The following is a 19,744-nucleotide window of genomic DNA, read 5'->3' as shown; positions in this document are numbered from 1 at the left end:
GAGGTAGGTTCCAGTCTCAGCATATAGGCTCTGTGCACCAAAAATAATAAATCAGGAAAGCAGATTGTTTTTGTAGTTCTCTGCACCATCATATGATGAATAGCAATGAACAGTTCACTACCACTTTCTGCCTAGTACTGAGACATGGTGGTAATGAAGCATTTTTGGAATGATAGTAAGTTTTAGACGGCTCTTCTAACCATGATCCCTAAATACTGTTTTACTGGGTTGATGGGTGCCATAACATTAATGATTTTTTTGTTGTTTTTTGTCTTGGGCTGCAACAAACAGCCTTTTGGTGGCTAGCTGTCCTGTATTCCAGGCAGAGTCCTAGTTTGTACTGTATTTGGCACTGTACACATGTCAACATGTGCATTCCTGCATCATGGATTTAGCTCTAAGGAAACCAAACAAATCGTTATAGCTCAAGGGTTTTTATTGCTAAAATGGCTTATTGACATAAGAATAACAAATATTCTGTCAGTAAAATTTGTTTACTATTGTTTACTTGCAAGTAACCTGTGGAATGGCTAAATAATAGGAAACATTTTTCATAACCAAAGTTTATCTTTGCAGAATAGCAAGATGCTTTATATTTTGGGAACAACAAATATTCTCCTTGGGTTGTTTCAATACAGAATACAGATACATGGAGCAAAATACTAGATACCTATAACTACTTAAATACTCCTGAAATGTTTTTAATGTAGTCTTTCCAGTAATAGGAAGCTAAGTCTTCCTATTATACTTGCGGAGACCCAAAGTAGGAGCCTGATTTTATTTATCATAGTGTTCTGCTGTAATGCAGGATGTGAAATGCAAGTTATTTTGTGTTCTCTGAGAGCTCTCACATTATCATACGTATAAGATAATAGAAGAAGTTATAAGAAATATAACTACTATTTTAGGGAAAGAACTCTTAAAAATATTTTTGTGTCTGTGCCTATTAAGTTCTCTTTTTTTTCTACTTTATTGTTTTTCAGGGGGATCAGATATTGAGTACCTAGATATTTACAAACCAGTGGTGTGGTTCTGGATCCTTGTTGGGCTTGCTTACTTTGCAGCTGTCCTCAGCATGATCGGAGACTGGCTAAGAGTCATATCAAAAAAGACAAAGGAAGAGGTAAGAAGACTTTAAAAGGCAAAGAAATACTTTTCTTGAAAAAATCTGCTTAGAATTCAGGTGAGCATATAAGTATATGCCCTATAGACATGTGTCAAAGCTATGTAGGTACGAAGTTTATGATGGGACTCAAACCGAACTGTGTAGTAGTCTGGTCAAGCGCATATATGTGTGTGTGTGTATATATATAAAAGCAGTGCATTTTACCTAAACGAACATGCAGTCATGTTAAAGATATATATTGAGAGGGAGAGAGAGATCTTTAACATGACTGCATGTTCGTTTAGGTAAAATGCACTGTTAATATGAATGTGCACACTTGTACCTGTCTTGTAGGGGGGGAAAAAAGCCTCTACATGAATTATTCTAGATGATATGATGAAGGCCTTAATTTTTGAGGAAAAAAAAATCAGCTTCTGTCCAATATAGGATGCAGATGAATCAAAAATACTAAATCATTAAATCATTATATTCAAGGTATCTTGATCATTTTATAGCGTTAATAAATGTCTTATGTAGTATAAAGTATTGGAATGAGCTTGGGTGTATTTTACCATTATCTCTTCAGCTGCATGCCTCATTATAGTATTCAGGTTCATTGCTTTGAGTTCAGATATATTTCTCCTTGCAAATGTGCATCTACCATTCTAATGGTAGTACTGTATTTTACTTGGAATTTTTTACTAACCAAAATATTGCTGTTTCAGAAAATGCTACAAGTTAAATTAAATTTTCATTCATTGCCATTAGCTCTGTACAAGTTTCACAAGAAGTTTTAGAAAGAATAAAACTTTTTTTAAAGTAACATATTCCCTCTATTATAGCTTCAGTTAATTTATATGAATCTGTTCATATGCCTTACTCTATATAAAAAATCACATTTCAGTGGAGTGACTCCTCTTCTAAGTGTCAGACCATTTGCAGAGTGTCTTAAATTGTCATACTAGCCACAGGGCATGGTCTCAATGTCCAGGTGCAGCTTGGCAGTCCTGGAGTTTCTAGAGCTTGAGACCTCCCTCCTATAGTCTATATGCAGTCCTTGGAGCATCTTCTTTTGAGCAGAGGGCAGCAGTGATAGTGACCACAGGCAGGAGTGTGAACGCTGGAGAGGCCACTTGAGCAGGATTGTGCCCATTTTGTGAGGCACCTGGGGCAGGCAGCCCATTTACATTGCAGTAGCTGTGCTCGTAGTTCTTTGTAGCTGGTGATAGCATTGTGGCAAGCCTTTGTAAGCATATTTTTACTAAGAATTTTATAAACGCTTATTCAGATAAAAGACTTGGCAGCTAACCTATAAGAAGAGTGTATATCTGAAACCAAAGACAATGTTTCTTCAATTTTAGTTGAAAAGTAAGGGAATTCACTTTACCCCTGCCCCACAAGTCTGGTAGGATATTTGTAAGCTGGTACACACCACTAGCTTTACTAGTATCCCTCACAGAAATGTAGGCATCGTGCAGGTGTGCTCAGCTGCAAATCTGTCAGTGTGCAAGTCCCCCTCTTGTGTTCTGGGGAAGTGCTGTAGGGATCCATCTGCTTTGGGAGAAAGTAAGAACTGGACAGGCACATGTGATACTTCAGCAGTGTGTGCTCAGGTGAAAACTGTTATCAGTTTGGGGCATTTTCCTAACCTGGATTTAGTCTCCCTAGGCTTCTTGTTTCTGGATTCTTGGAAGGAAGGTGGTGCTATGACTGAGACACTGACTTGAGACTATACAAGAATCCCTTGCTTTTGCTGTATGTCCTAATGGAACAGTTTGATTCTCCTTCACACTAGAATTAATCCTAGAATTAATTCCTATAACTAATCTGGTTCTTACTCTCACTTTTTTCACACTCTTATTAGACTGTAAAATCTCTGGATAAGGTGCTTCTTACTGCATAAGTGTACATAGCACAGGTCCTAGCCCACTGAAAGCTAATCTTGTTTGGAGTGTGTCATGATCCATGTTATTCCAGTGATGATAATATATTATAAATGTTTGAATTTTATAGTATCTTTTTTATACTAAACCTATTTCAGTGTAGAATCATTTAAGGAGAAGTATGAATTGAATACTTCTGGATCCCGTTAGCCATTAAATATATTTGCTAAGACTACCTCTGTTCTACACAGGATGCAGCATAGCACTATGCCAGGCTCCTTCAGCTCAAGGCACCAGGAATTCATACCCTACCCTTTCTCCATTCCTTCTCATCTTTGTAGCCTAAACAATCCCATTCATTTGTCTATAGAACAGAAAACCTCATTCTTCAGATATGTTCAAGTTCTCTTGGCTGATACCAGGATCCAGGATTTTGCTGTATACAAATGCTTCATGTGTTTTTTAAGTCAGATTAAAGACAGACCTAACATAATTTGTACCATTATTCAATTAATCATAGCCCTGATGTTCAAAAACATTACCCATTTTTTTAACCCATTGCTCAAATACTTCTGAACATCTATAGCAGAAATAAAATCTCAGAAATAACTTGAACAAATTGAGAAAACTGAATTATGGCATATCACAAATTGTGCACTAATTATAAACATGAAAAATCATCTGTTCTAACTTAATGACCTATTGTAAGAAGAAAATTGTATATGCATATATCATGTTTTGCACAAGATTAGCTGTATTTGAACAATATTCACTTTATGGTGTTATATAATAAAAACAGCTGCTTGCAGCTCATCTGGAAGCTGTCTTTGCTATGTGCCTGGGAAAATTTGAGTGGAAAAGTGAGGGAGTTCATAGGAACTATAATTATCGAATCTCTGCCAGCAGAAGCTGCAGGAGACTCCTGACTGGTAGCAGCCAAGTCAACTAACCTGTAATAGAGACCATGGCTAAGATAGGATGCAAGTATTGAAAAGTCTCTTCCTTTCTACTTCAAAAACTAAAACTTTATTTCAGCAGAGGTATTTGGTATCTCTCTCTTTTTTTTTTTTTTGCTTTTTCCTCCTCTATCTAAAGCATAGCTTGTCATTGCATGTTTAGGCTGCATATTATGAAAGAAAACCTCAGCATTCTTGAAAGTGGACATTTGTTGGTAACAGGGCTACAGATATAGACAGCATTTGCCAACTTTGTTCTTTAATGATGCAATTGCAGTGTACTTAAAAGCACTTTAAGACTTGGAGGAAAGAGTGCATTTCATTTTTTCAACAAAATGCCTATTTTTTGAGGTATCACAGATAATTTTGCCATTTGTAAGTGGAGTTGACAAATCTGTACATGATGTACATGATTTTTTGTTTCGAAGTACACTATTTTCTAGAATTATTTTAATGAAATGCTATTTCACCACTGACAATTTTAAATCACTGATACCCAATAACCCTGCATTTTAATAATAAAATTTGTTAATCAGAAAGTGTGAATTCTTCAGGTGGCCTTTGTCTCCTGAAATACAGTCAAGATTTCTGATTGCATCAAATGGAGAGGGAAGTGAAAGACAAGCAGAGGCAGAGGTGGGAGTTGTAGGATAGATCTGTTGCTAGAAGCAGTTCATACAGTAAGATAGATGAAGTGTCAGAAAGTCATTGGAACATGCTGTGTGCTATAATCTTAAGTAGGCAATCTGTCTCAGAAGTTCAGCTTCAACTGTGCTAACTTGCCTTAAATTCCCTCCTCCTCATTATTCTCTGTACTGATTACTCAGAGCACTTACAAATTCTTCTGATTTTAGTCTCTTTGAAAGTAAAATTTCAGCAGATTTTTTTTCTCTCTCTCTCTCTCTCTCACCTCAGTTTGCACCTGCTTCCGAATTGCACCATTTGCTGCAAGAATGCCTGCCCAACCAAGAGTCTTAGTCATTCAGGCTATAAATTTCCTATTTATGTTTGTAGAATTAAGTATTTATATCCTTTGGCCTCAAAATGCATTCTAGTATGGCTGACAATCTTATATGCCAAAATGAAAAAGGTAGGTCAGACTTTCCTGGTGGTTAGCCAACTCCTCCAGAAAGCACTGAAGCAGAGAAGGGTTTGTGGGAGGAAATGATAGTGGAAAAAGCTTGTGAGGTCTTTTTGTAAGGCAATAATCAATAGGGGTGACAAGTGCAAGCAGGGGGGTGTTGAATAGCTCTAGGAAAGTGGTATTATTGCTACATATGTTATTAGAATGGCTTTTCCAGAATAGAGTTCATAGGAAAAGGACTGTCGGTTATCTAGTTCATAGCTCTGTGCTTTAAACTTATGAAAGAGTGCAAAGAACTATAAAGAAATGGCAAAGTAGCTGTTCAAAGATATACCTTTTACCTCTCTCCTTTTTCCAGTCCTTCCAAGATGAACAGAATAGTGTATGTAAGAAGAAAGTACTCCATTCAAAATGGTCATTGCATCTAACATCTTCTGTTAGAAGAAGAGAGAAATAAAAGATTTAGTTCATAAAATATTTTTGCAATACATAAAGCCATAGATCTCCAGTCAAGCTAAACCAGGAAATACATAAAGCTACCATCCAAACCAAAATGTAAGGTTCAGTCCCTGCATAACTTTTGGGAATCTAAGAAATACAGAGTTAGTGTAACAACAGGGGAGATTTTGCCACTTTTAAAAAGAATTTCAATCTCTTATCAAAAGATCATGAGTGTAAGTGATCTTATAGTAGCTTGGTCCTGCCCTAGCAACAGTCCATAATTGAGTTTCTGGATTGATCACTGTTTTACAAGTACATTCTAGTAGTAAGTGCAGTAACGAACAGGAAAGTACATGCTGTTCAGATATTCCCAGAAAAAACCATCTGCTGATATTTTTGACACTTTTTGAGGTTTTTCTTCCTCATAAATTTGTGTACTCTGGACTCCTGATGACTACCTAACTTTTTAGCTTCAGACTGAACACACACATGCTGGCAGACACACATACAGGTAACAGTTACAGTGTTTTGGTATAATTTTTATTTATGCCTCCTCATAGCTGGACATTAAATCCTTTTAGGCAATACTTAATTTATAAATAATATCTGATAAATATTTAGATCAACTGATTTTGATAGGAAAATGTAAGCACTTTTTTCTCTGTCATTATTGGTAAAGTCAAACATTAGGAAAGGAGCAAATCAGGACAGAGGTTTGTGTACCATATTGAGGCATACTCATGCAGAGAGATGTCTGTGCAGTTTTCAAGAGTAGTTCCCAGGAGATACCCTACAGGAGTGTTTATATTTCTGGAAAAATAAAGAGATAAAATGGAGAAATTTGGTGTCTAAGCGTGTTTAGCTTTGTGTTTGTAGAAGCAATTTTTTGACATTTTGTAGGCTACCTGCTCTTATTTTGTTGAATCAATCCCTGATAGAGCAGAACTGCCGTCTTTGTCTGTCATCTGTCACATCTACGCAAAACATAACTCCCACAGCTGCCACTGTAGATGCTCCTCCACACCCGAGTAATCAAAATTCATGGGCTGTGTGCATTCCAGTTGGAGAATGTGGTTGATTTTCATGCAGTGCATCTGATATGCCCATGGAAATTATGGGGGCTGAAACCAAACAATTTTTGCTCACCCCAACGAAGTCAAAAAATATTTATTGGAAAGTACTTGAATAACCTAATTACTGTGAGAGGGCATTGTTCCTAGGGCTTTTCTGATCACCATGGCTACTCTCTGTGTAAATGTTACTCAAAGTAAAATTTTTTCTCTCCTGGAGTACATGTCTTAAAGGTATAGGGACACATTTGCCCGTCAAGGGAACCTTAAAGAGAGATCATTTATTGCTTTACCTGAACATTCAAGCCCAGTAGTTTAAAGACCAGGTGTGGGAGATCTACTGAGCTGAAGGCCTGAAAGAATGAAAGAGCAGAAGATAGTGGGTTAAGCAAACACTGTCTGCTGTAAATATGTATTCACAGGCTCTAGTACAGTGAGGCTTGGATGCTCTCTAATAGTAACTACAATAATAATGCTATAAACGCAGATATACTGAGACCCAGATGTTGGGCATGCAAATTTACTTATTGGAACAATAAATAGGATCACCTTAACGTGCAGGAAATAGCCGAGCTTCGAGGTAAGTGTCTGTGGAGCCCTTCTTTCCCCTTTTGTGCCCCAGATAGATGGAACTGAACTAGTTAACATAGGTCTGTGGCCAGCATTAGCTTGGGCAGAAAGAGGTGGCACGTGCTTGTCTAACTGCAGGAGGAGTGAAACTTCAGACAGACAAACCCTTCTGCCCACGCAGATGATCAACCTGCCCGCAATAGCATTGTTAAATCCATCAAGCCTAGCTGTACCTATATTCTTTTATTTCAGTTTTTAAATAGGAAATTTCTGAGAACATTAGATGAATTTCTTGAAAAGAAACAAAATGTTTCTATGACAAGAAGTTATGTATTCCCCTCTGCTGCTTGGTTAATGTGACATGTGTATGCTCTCTCTACTTTTGTCTTTGTTATATTATGGAGAGGTTAATTGGAATGTTTTTTTTCTTTTCAGTAACAGAGAAGTACATTGGAGAGGAAAAATGAAACTTCAAACTTTGGAGAATGTAGTACTGACAGTTACTATAAATTATACACTATGGAATGTGTAGAGCTTTAAGACTATCTGTAAAGAAGGATGCATTTTATTTTCTAAAAAGCAATTGGGTATTTCCAGCTTATCTGCTTGCTACTTAATTTGTTCTTTGGCTTTGCACTAACATTATGGCTTTGGTAAATTGATTGAGCCCTCTGTGCCATAGAAAATATCATAAGGTTTCTCTTAACAAAAAGAAACTAGACAAATTTATTTAAAATATATATTATTTTTGTTTTCTGCCATGATTCTGTTTCCTACTTGGCAATTGTTGGTGGTCCTCCTTCTCTCAAGCATATCATATCTTTCACGTTGCATATCTCATCTTTCAAGTGATTATGTCTCCCCTTTCTGTAAATAGCAGCAGATTGATTGGTTATCCTATAACATTGGGATTTTTTTGCAGCATGAGAGAGATGAAGCTAAGGGAAAGTTAAATTGCATATTCATTTCACTTTACTTAAGAAAGCACTTGATTTTGTTTTTTTGCATTTTTCCCCCCGTTGTGAAGTTTTAAAACCTTTTTCATTGCCTCAAAACATTGCGTTCATCGGTGTCATATTTTCAGGTTTACTGAAGTGTTATTAAGGCCCTGCTGAAAAAAGTCAGGTTCCACGCAGAGCGGTGCATGTTGCAAAGGTTTTAAATAGATTCTCGTCTGTGGGAAGCCAGCTGAAAGAGGAGAACATCCTGGCCCAGTGCTCACAATATCCATCTCCTTAGCCGCACAGGTTAAGTGTGCTCTGGCAGTTGTGGTTTAATTCTCAGTGCTGATCATTTGTGTAAATTCTATTGCTATGTGGTTTGTGCTGTCCACAGCATACTTAGACTGAGTGGTCTTCCTGCATCGTGGGTGGTTTTTGCTACAGTTACTCGGATATCTGTTGTGAGACAAGTGCCCAGAAAGGTCCCCAAGCTCCATGTAAACATTAGGAATTAGAGGAAAGTTACGTGAAAATGAAGCAGGTGCAGAGAGACAGGATCTTCACATGTTTGTTTCTCTTCTCCTTGGAGTAGCTTCTACTTGGACTTGATGGTGTTCTGGATTAGGCAATTGGCCTTTATCCAAGTGCTGTTCCTAGCAAGACAGATGGAAAACTAAAATGGGGTGAGGGAAAATTGATAGAGAGTTTTGATCTCGCCAGTGATGCTGATTGAGAGAGGCTCAGAAAGCCTCTCAAAAGCTCAGGCCAGTTTTAGGTAGGTATTAATTCAGATTCTTTTTGACAGGAGCGGTTAAAGGAAACAGATGCTCAATGTCCATGTTTTTTCTTAGTCCTGTCAAATTCCACATGTCTATCTCCATATGATATCGATGGATGTGTGCATGCCTTGGGAACTGTTTGGTAGCTCAGGAAGTTCATGCATTATTTTGAATGTAAAATAAAGTTACCTTGATAATCTTTAACACTTCAAAATGGCTCAGAAGCTGTTTTCATCGTATTCTAATAAAGTGAATGTAATATTTCAACTATAGGTAGGCAGCGTAAATAGGTAAATCTATTCAGGTAGATGCCTAAATATAGACATTCAGAAATGCCACTAGAGATGTCCTGTGTCGTATCTGAGACATCCCCCTGGAGCTGTCAGATGTAGCACAGAACATATAGGGAGTGCTTGCTCCTCTGCAGTGGTAGCTGGGGGCCAGGCAGTGTGCACTAGGCAATGAATTAAGCCAATAGTGTTTGAGAGAAAAGTATCCCCTCTTTCACAGTGAGTGTGTGATGTGTGTGATGCTATAAATACCATTAACGTATTCTTTGAGACTTTAGCATTGAAATCTTTAGGGAGGGACCTGCCGAACCATGACTTCTTGTAAAAACAGACATTTCCAAGACCCATGCCAGCAGAATCCAAACAAAGAAGTAGGGTAACATACCTTAAAATGAATTTAAAAAATATTTACACGATTTTATTATTCCTAGCCCTTACATTCTCAACTTGCTGTTATATCTGTAACCTGCATCTTTGATCACTGACTGGACTAAAGCTAGAAAAACTGCCTTGCCCAGACTCACAGGGCATTAGGATATTACTTCTTAAATATCCCAGTTATTAGATGCTCATGTTGAAAGTATAATGTTAACATATTAGATCTAATATGTCCCTGAAATCACTGGAGCTTCCAAAACGCATACCAAAGTCTAAATTAAACTTGAATCTGGAGGCAAACCTGGAGCTGGAAGAGATGCTGCTTCCCTATTATTTGTGGTATGCTTTTTCCCCACAATGTAGCAGTATTAGCAGACTAATGCTGTTTATTATATGGCTCATTCCTGTGCTATCACCGTGGCATGTTTTTCCTATTGATTCAGAAATATTTTGTGTCAATCAGCCTTAGGTAAAGTACTTAGTTGTCAATCATTCTTGTGTTTGAGAGGCCTCTTCCTTGTGTCATGTTGTCCCTAATCAGGCATCATCTGTAGACTCCCATCTACAGATAATGAGGCAAGAGAAATTGAGGAAAGCAAACAAATGTGATGGTAGGTGTCTGCCTTCAGATTTCTTGAGCACTGTAGGCAACTGGCATTTCAGTCACTTTGCATAAGATTTTTTTGTGACTGTCAGTCCTCAAATGAAGTGAAGCTATAATGCATACGAAAAAATGTCATACCTTAGGGACAGGTAGAGCCTGAGCACATACTGAAATGTCCCTATGGATAAAGGAGGGATCAAATTACAAGAGCAGGTTGCTTCTGTACTCTGGCAGCTAAAAACTGCACATTTCTTTTTCTATAACCTTTTGAATTTGAGTCTGTAAGTGCAATGAAATTAAAAGAATTTTATTCTGAAAAGACAACATTTTTGAGTGCATTTCAGTTCACACAAAAGCTAGGGGCTGAAAGCAATAATTTGGGGCATGCAGAGTTCACACAGCATTGAACTTAGAGCTTTCATGCTGTGCCAATTACCCCTATTTAGCTATTAATGTGTTTCAGTTTTGCCTAGCAATAGCACTGCATTTTTCATTTTTTCTCTGATTTTTAATATGCAACTAAAATTGTACCTAGCGGTATGTCAGCTCTCATGTGTGGGCAGATGGGATTAAGACCACCATGTTCATGTTCCATATCACCTTAATTGGAACAAGAAAAAGTCTCCAAAAGGCATATTTAATGATCTTCAGCTGGCTGCATCTTGCTTCCAATGAAATGCAGTTAAAATAATCAGATATCCTAACAACCACAATGTAAAAATCCTCCCAAATAACTTAGAGAATAGGTAAAATATAGCTGCTTACCCATACAAGGCAGCACCACAATCAATGTGTACTAAGGTGATTTGTCCAAACAGTACTGAGCATGTCACTAGGGTTAAATATACTTGCTTTTGTCAGAAGCATGGCCAAGAGTTTTTTTCTTAACTAAGAAAACACAAGAGAAATGAGAATTGAAAATTCCAGTAAAAGGTAGATTAAAAACAGTCTGGGGAGATGGTTTAAGATGGTTGTGATTTTCAGTAGCCTGCATTGTGCCTGCCAAAGCACAGTTTGAAAACTACGAATTTGACAGCATTCCTTGAATGTGACTATATGCAATGCCATTGCTGAGCAAATTAACTGAACTGGTGAAGGCTTACACAGCTGATGAGGGGTACAAATGGATAGGGTAAAATAGGAACTCTTTTACTCTCTCTTTGCCTCCACTGTGGACAGTGGACAACATGACCCAGAACTTAAGCCACCTGCCTTTGGGAAAGCTTTTGAGAAAGACAGAGCTGCCCTAGGGTGTGCCTTGATACAGTGTGCCTTGATACCGCCTATCATATTTTTATTACTTGTTTACTACAAATAAAAATATTGTACCAGCTGAAATGTTTCAGCAGTACAGATTTTATAATTTTCAGATCTGAAGAGCAGCATGTCTGATCCTAATTGCACAATTTAAATACTAATAATCATTCAGCTAGGCTAACCCTCTGTGTATTACAGAAAATAATACTTGTTTTCAAAAATACACACAATGGGTCCACATTAGTCATCTGTGTAATTTAGTGAAGCTGAGACAAATGTAATAAAATGACCCCTGGGTAAAGAGAGCTTTTTGATTTCTTTCTGGGAGGGGGAAAGTTTTCCTGAAACCCTGACACTCGCCAGCAAGCTGATCATCTTTTACCTTCATTATGTTCCTGTTTTCCACTGCACTGCAAAGCATGAATAAGCCTGTGGCTACTTGTCTCTGGTGTTTTGCTCCCATATTTCTTTGTGTTAGTTTTTATTTGATTTCTGTGCTTACTGATTCATAGCTTGCTTGCCAATGATTGAAATTCTGGACTGAGCAGTACCAATTAGACTAATTTATTTAATTGGGTTAATTCTTCTGAAATGCTTTGCTTTTGAGCTGCATTTATCAGCAGTCTATCTTCCCGTTGCTGTACCTTACAGTTGTTAAGCTGCCTACAAAGCAGAGATTTAAAAAAGAAAAAATCTGAAAATTTCTAATGTGCTTAAAATGGGATAATCTCCTCCCAAGCTGCCTCTTTTGATATACCTTACATAAATTATTTAGTTTATGAAACTAACAATGCTATGTCTGCTCAAAATAGAAGAGCAAATATGTAATATACAATTTTTAAGTCTGTAGTTCACCTCTGTTACATGGGTTATCCCTCAAAAATAGGGGTAATTTGGAATTCTGTTTAGCACCTTACCTACAGGGTGACCTCATAGGATGTTTCATCTTTGCTGATACTTAAACAAAGTAGAAAGAAAGCTTAAAGGGTAAAAATTGTGGTAGTTTTACTGTAAATGAAGCTGTATGTGCCGCTATGTTGTTGGCAAAGATGTTGAGTAGGAGAACAGGAACTAACTATGTTCCTAGTGGGGATTTACAAGCCCTTATGAATTAGTAGGGATGGCGCAAGCTGCCACCTTGCAGCCTAACTAGAGATCTGTGTAGAAAAGGCAAAAACCCGCCCTGCAGCTGTATGGAAATTGTGCTCTGCCTGGCAGGCTGTGTTTCCTTTGGGTATAATTGGTAGCAGCCCAAGGAGACCCCTGGTGCAGTCGTGTTCGTGCTGCCTTTTGATCTGGCACTTCAGTGGAGCCAGGGCAACAAGTGGGCACGTTGCCGACACGACTGAACCCCTTACTGCATTGGTGCTAGGTTTGGAAAAGCACAAGGAAGAGAGAATACAAGCAGCTGACATTTTCCTTTAAAAGAGGCTTTCTGTCTAAATTTAGAAATTTGCTGCCAAGTCTCCCAGGGATCTTTCCACAGACAGGGAAAGTGCTCATAAATAACCCTGCACCCTAGTAACGATGCATAACACAGTCTGGATTGCTGGGATTTCAGCATCCCCTGACCATCCCCTGACCTTGCAGCTGTCAGGGCTCCGTTCTTTACCGGAACTTCCCCGTATTGATGACTGCCTCTAATTAAAAGAAAAGAAAAAAACAACAACCCAAAAAAACCCCTTTTGTCAGAAAAGATCTTTCTTTTGATTTTAGAGTCAATGTTGTCTCTTACTAGTATGGCATTTCTTCCTCTTGGACACCAGCTTGGTGTTTATTGATAAAACAATGAGTCTGGGGCACGAGAGATCTGTGCCAGCAGCAGCAGCTCTTTGCCAACCCAAAGCCATGCTGCTAACTCACTGGGCACTCGAGTCTTTAAAAGCCTCAGGCACATTGTGTTTCTTTCTTTCTTGTCTTTGCTGCAGGTGGGAGAATTCAGAGCCCACGCTGCGGAATGGACAGCCAACGTCACCGCCGAGTTCAAAGAGACACGAAGGCGCCTGAGTGTGGAGATCTACGACAAGTTCCAGCGGGCTACCTCTATCAAAAGAAAGCTCTCCGCAGAACTGGCAGTCAACCACAACCAAGACCTGACTCCTTGCAAGCGAACCCTGTCGGTCAACCACCTGACCAGCGAGAAGGACATCTTGCCAGCTCTAACAAAGACGGACAGCATTTATATGAACGGTTTGACACCTCACTGTGCAGCAGAAGAGATAGCTGTTATTGAAAATATTAAGTAGTTATGACTTGGGATCCCAGTCGTTGAGAAGCTCTTGGCTTAGACTAGCCATATACCATTTTTTTCTCCACCCTGTCAATGATCGATGCTAATAGCATTTTATATGTGTGCATGAGTTCCACAGAAACTGCAGTCCAGAGTTATCACCACATCTCTTCAAAGACTCAAGATGAATGGCACTTCTGTTATTGAAAGATGCTGGAACAAGCAACGTCTTCTGCCTTTATCTGCCCAGACTGTTTTTCATTTCTCCTAATGTGCCATATGGCCTCAAGAATGAATCACACTTGTTATGGTAACAATGTAGCTTTGAGGGATCAGTCCTTAAAATTTCAGGGTCTACCTTACTGAGCCTAGGAATGGACCATTTATGGACTACAACACACTTGTAAATGGCAAGAAATTCTTATGCAGCCTTTACCTAAGAAATTTTTGTCAGTGCCTTATCTTTTGAAGAACCAGAACCTCTACAATTTCTGTATGGTTTCTGTTTGTTTGTTTTCTTGCATGAGTAATGTATTTCATTTGAGCTTTCCTTCTCAAAACGATGGTGTTTTAAAGGTGTCTGTAGTGAAGATACCAACCAGCATGAGTGAATGCCAAAACTCAACAATCATCAAATCAATGTCCTTAGCTCTAAATTTAAAGGCACTGCAGTTTCAAAAGTTGTTGTGAAAACGTCCCCCAGAAGTATTTGTTTTACTCAGGTCCAGCTGATACTTATTCACACTGACTTGTAGAATTTGCAGACCCACTTTGGGTTAGGTTTTTCAAGCGGTGTTAAGCAGTTGTTTTCCTCTGTGTCAGATGTACCAAAAAAAAAGAGAAAATTCTGTAGCTTATATATCACTAAATTATTTGGTAGATAACAAGAGCAAATAAAAACTGCTCTTATGAGGATAGGCAGGAGAATGTTTTAACTGGTGCTTTCTGATAACCATTCTCAGAAAATGAGGAGGGAAAGTACTGTAGTTTTTAATGAGCGTAAACCTTCTGCCAAGCATTTGCTCTGTGAAAGGGATTCCTAACTCCTTTTTTCAGTCAATTTGCAGCAGACACCGTATCTGTTCCGCACGGGCATCCTGCTGGAGAGCTTTGCTGACTGCCCCGCTGTGCAGGGGCAGCCTGTGCTGGGGCTGTGCCTAAGGTGGGGATGCAATTGCAGCTGGTATCACTGTGACTTTGGGCACTTCAGACACAGAGGTGTCCGAACACGAGTGCAGCCGTGGAGGAGAGCTGACAAATAGCACAATCTGGACACTGATGGTCGTTCAGACGGCATAGGCGGATGCTAAGCAGGTCTAAACCATACTGTGGGTTATCGTTACTGGTTTGAAGAAAACACACAACTATAATTTTACGTCCTCTGTTTAGCTTGTAGGTGTATGTGAGATTCAGAAGAAATACAGGATGGAATGGATAATTTTGTCTTTTTTTTAACATTTTTTCTCATATTAGTCTGTTGTAACCTGGCTGTACATAAATGAATTGAACAGGCCTTAAAGAATAATTTAGGCTCTGTGTAAATTAAAGAAGTATGAGACTTTGCTGATTGGGCATGATTCAAGTGGCAAATCTACAGCATCTCTGACCATTAGATAACATGCAAGATATGAATGTTAATGTTTTTGGATGCTTAGCTTGTTTTCTAATAAATATAAGTTAACATGTAAATTCAGTCAATTCAGTGTAAATATCAGTCAATTAACATTTACAGAGAGTATGCTTTTAAAATGAAGAAAGTTCCATAAAACAGCACGGAGCAAATGCTCTTATAAAAGAAAAAGACCCTTGTCTCCCCAGCACAGTGTTCTGAATGTCCACATGGCAAGGCTTCTTCTTGCCATGTATAAACTGTGAATTGTAATGAAAAATAAAGTTTTTAATTAAAATAAGCTTTTTTTTTTTTCAATCTGCTTGGTATAACTACAATGCCAAGAAGTAATTTGTGAAATTGGTTTTGTGCTTTCGTTGGTTACAGAGTGTAGCGGTTGCTGCCTGCTCAGTTTCAGCTCAGTTGAGCCATAAAGGTTTGACTCATCCAGCACAGAAATATATATTTTTTCTTGATATTAAAAATAACACTGTTTAATTGCTGTATGCTAAACTGTGTGGTTTGCTGTTTTTGTTTCAAAAAAGTGGCAGAGGAGAGTGTTGCTACGGACTTGCTGTTAACCTGTCGGTCTTTGCCCTGGCCCTTTGCCTTTGCCCTATTCTACCCCATCACTGCTCCCAGGGTTGGATCCTGCAGAAGGATCCAGTAGGAGTAAAGAGCTGCTGGGGCAGTAACCTTGCAAACTAGAGCAGTCCTTTCTGCAGTGACTGTTTCACTGTGTCCTCCATAGCTATTTAAAACTTCAGTGGAGGGAACAGTAGGAACAGTAGCTCTCAACAAGGTGAGAGCTTCTCACCTCTCGACAAGGTGGTGGTAAGTAAATACTCAAGAGTATTATTTTCCTCAGTCATTCCAGTCTGATGTTTCTCAGTCCCTTTTGGATCTGACTTTCAGAAAGGGATCAGTAATGTTTAATGTTTCTTGTCTTTGAAAATCAGAGTTGTGATGTCTTAGGTTGAATGTTTGGGTCATTTGGTCTAGGTAATAAAGAGTGTATAGGTGTCTCCTTTCAATTTAAAAACTTTTTGTTATCTCTGAACCTTCTGAGACATTATTTTGAGACCCTAGGAGAATGTGTGTGATATTTAATACGGATATTTGCTGCTAAATCCATTTAACACTTATTTAACTTGATCTTGGATACGATCTGCGGGAAAAGTAACCCAGTAACTTATATATATATATATATATAGTAATTATATATAGTATATAAAGTACCTTATATATATATAAGGTACTATTATATTTTTCATGTTGTAATGGATCTAAAATATCTTAACAAAACAAACTGGACTATATTTGCCTGCTTGGAACAAAACATTAACAATAAATTCTTTTATTTATAGGTTTAATGACAGAAGAAGGAAAAAAGATGCACAGTCCAGATGGCGTAAGTAGGTAGAGCTACCATGATCTACTAGCTTATGGCTAGTAACATTACTGTTATTGGGAAATCTTTTCCTCCCCCTCCGTGTACAGCAATAGATGACAAATGCTGAGTAAGTCTAAGTGCATTTATAAAACTTGATGAAATCTGTAAAGGCTATTTCATTTTCTCTCCTATATTTTCTTTCCTTTATTAAAACCCATGCCTTTCTTGCCTCTGGAAATCTTGCTTCGCTCACTTTTCCTTTCCAATTATGGAGCTACAAAAGCATTAATTAGGACTTCAGAAAATCACATTTGTAATTTCCTCTTCTCACACATACGTGAAGATGTTTCCACACAGTGACATACTTGCTGCTTAATCAAGTTTTTGAAAAAGATGTTGCTGCTTGGTAAAGGGTTATTTTCTCTTATACTGCCAGTCAATACAAGCAAATTCCACCAAAAAGAGGCACCGACAACCTTCCCCACTATCTTGAGTTACTTCTTGGTACAACCTCAGAAATGTTGGAGAGTAACATAGAAACTTACAAAGTAATTAACCTCTCAAGAGATCACCCTTGAACTGAGATGGGATGTTAGGTCACTAAACCAGTCGTAGGACCAGGACAGTAGAAGGGCTAAAATCTGGCCTGTATGTTTCTTGCTGGCATTTTTCCTCTTCTGGCGTTATCTCTACACTAGTGATCTCTAGGAAACAGCACAGCATGCCTGGGAGAGCAAGAAATGGAAAGCAACGCTACTTACAGTCAACCCTACATGCTCATCTCAGTTCTACACATATAGGTAATTTTATTTCTTGTGAACATGAACACTATATCAAGGAAACCCCATACAGTGTCATTACACAGCAGTGGCAGTAATACTTCTAATAAACCACTGTGTCATGCTTATGTGTTACTTCTTTTCTACTTTGCAATGTTTGGAAGATAAGTATTTTATATATTAAATATATACATTCTAAATGAATTTTGAATTAATTTGTCATGTGATTTGAAGTAGTTATTTTGTCAAGGAGTGTGTACATTGACATTACTCTAAACTTAAATTGAGCAAAAAATCTACTCTGGTAAATTTAAGATCATTTCATGTTAGATTAGTGATTTGATATTATAGCTCAATCTAAAATGAGTATTTTTAAAAAACTAATGGACTTCACAACTTTTTATGAATTATAGCAGTCTTTCCAGTGATGGACAGGTATTGTTTAATATAACAAATCATTTTTCTTTTGACTGTTAAGCTGTTTCTGAATGTTTAGCTTGTTTTCTAGTTTACTTGTTCTTGACAGATAAATTGCAGAGAAAGCAACTCACTTTTCTATATTTTGTAAATAATGCCTCCTAGTTAGACTATCCTGGACGGATCGTAGAATTCTTTGTGAATGAAACAGGTGTAATACATTATGTTTTGTCTGTGCTGTTGAGAGTCATTATTGGCAGTATTCATTAGCCACTTTAGGTGAACTGGTGTTTCTGTGAATGTCACATTGAGTATAAACACATGAGTATATGTATAAACAGAAGAGTGTTTATACAGATATCTTCACTTTGATTTTGTCAAATGAATGTCCTCAGAAACACCTAAGAAGAATTTACTTTATTAACTTGATTGTTAATTCTAACTAGTCCTAGAGAATAAATACATGCAGTCAAAGAATCTTACAGGTTGGAAGGGACCTCTAGAGATCATCTAGTCCAACCTTCCTGCTTAAGCAGGCACACCTACAGCATGTGGCACAGGATGGTGTCCAGGCAGGTTTTGAAGACCTCCAGAGAAGGAGACTCCACAACCCCCCTGGGCAGCCTGTTCCACTGCTCTGTCACCCACACAGTAAAGAAGTTCCTCCTCACCTGGAGATGCAACCTCCTATGTTTCAGCTTGCACCCATTACCTCTTGTCCTATCACTGGCCACCACTGAGAAAAGCTTGGCCTCCTCCTCCCTACAATATGCCTTCATGTATTTATACATTTTAATCAGATCCCCTCTCAGCCTTCTCTTCTCCAAGCTGAAAAGGCCCAACTCACACAGTCTCTCTTCATAGGAGAAATGTTCCAGTCCCTTAATCATCTTTGTAGCTCTCTGCTGGATCCTCACCAGGAGCTCCATGTCCCTTTTATACTGGAGAGACCAGAACTGCACAAACTATTCCTGGTGCGGCCTCACCAGAGGTGAGCAGAGGAGCAGAATCGCCTCTCTTGACCTGCTGGCAACACTCCCTGTAACGCAGCCAGGATCCAATTGGACTTCTTGGCCACGAGGGCACTGCTGACTCATGGTTAACGTGGTGTCCACCAGGAATCCCAGGTCCCTCTCTATGGAGCTGCTTTCCAGCAGGTCAAATGGTAATCTGTACAGTGGACTGCGGTTATTCCTCCCCAGGTGCAGGACCCTGCACTTGTCCTTCATGAACCTTATGAGGTTCCTATCTACCCAACTCTCAAGCATGTCCAGGTCTCTCTGGATGGCAGCACAGACCTCTGGAGTGTATGCCACTCCACCCGGCTTGGTATCGTCCACAAAGAAACCAGAGGGGTTAGGGTTGAGAACACCAGAGAGCGTAGAAGCACCGTTGTAGCGGGAGCGGAAAGAGTCTCCTAAAAGAAGCTTAGTGAACTAGGAAAATCTCTGTTCAGAGTCCTTTTAGAAATGAGTGACTCCTGGGTGCCCAGAGTCAAAACTGGCCTGAAATCCTTCTTTACTATTAGGGTTAGGGTTGAGAAAACCAGAGAGCGTAGAGGCACCGTTGTAGTGAGAGTGGAAAGAGCCTCCTAAAAGAAGCTTAGCGAATTAGGAAAACCTCTGTTCAGAGTCCTTTTAGAAATGAGTGACTCCTGGGTGCCCAGAGTCAAAACTGGCCTGAAATCCTTCTTTACTATTAGGGTTAGGGTTAGGGTTGAGAACACCAGAGAGCGCAGAAGCACCGTTGTAGTGGGAGTGGAAAGAGCCTCCTAAAAGAAGCTTAGTGAACTAGGAAAACCTCTGTTCAGAGTCCTTTTAGGAATGAGTGACTCCTGGGTGCCCAGAGTCAAAACTGGCGTGAAATCCTTCTTCACTATTAGGGTTAGGGTTAGGGTTGAGAAAACCAGAGAGCGTAGAAGCACCGTTGTAGTGGGAGTTGAAAGAGTCTCCTAAAAA

General features: G+C 38.8%; 1 protein-coding gene across 1 annotated transcript in view; it reads left to right on the top strand.

The window, feature by feature from the left end:
- Nucleotides 1–15,229, top strand: part of KCNK2 (potassium two pore domain channel subfamily K member 2) — a 93,369-nt gene extending 78,140 nt beyond the window's left edge. The window contains exons 6-7 of the mRNA XM_026048424.1: nucleotides 984–1,123; nucleotides 13,287–15,229. Coding sequence (XP_025904209.1) covers nucleotides 984–1,123; nucleotides 13,287–13,604 — 458 coding nt within the window. The 3' untranslated portion in view covers nucleotides 13,605–15,229. The remainder of the gene's footprint in view (nucleotides 1–983; nucleotides 1,124–13,286) is intronic.
- The last annotated feature ends 4,515 nt before the right edge of the window (nucleotides 15,230–19,744 follow it).

The sequence above is a fragment of the Nothoprocta perdicaria genome, unplaced genomic scaffold, assembly GCF_003342845.1.
Source record: "Nothoprocta perdicaria isolate Ctin4 unplaced genomic scaffold, notPer1 scaffold_54, whole genome shotgun sequence".
In the NCBI taxonomy this organism is placed as follows: domain Eukaryota; kingdom Metazoa; phylum Chordata; class Aves; order Tinamiformes; family Tinamidae; genus Nothoprocta; species Nothoprocta perdicaria.
The sequence above is the reverse complement of the archived record's forward strand: the minus strand, read 5'-3'. Positions and strand labels throughout refer to the sequence as shown.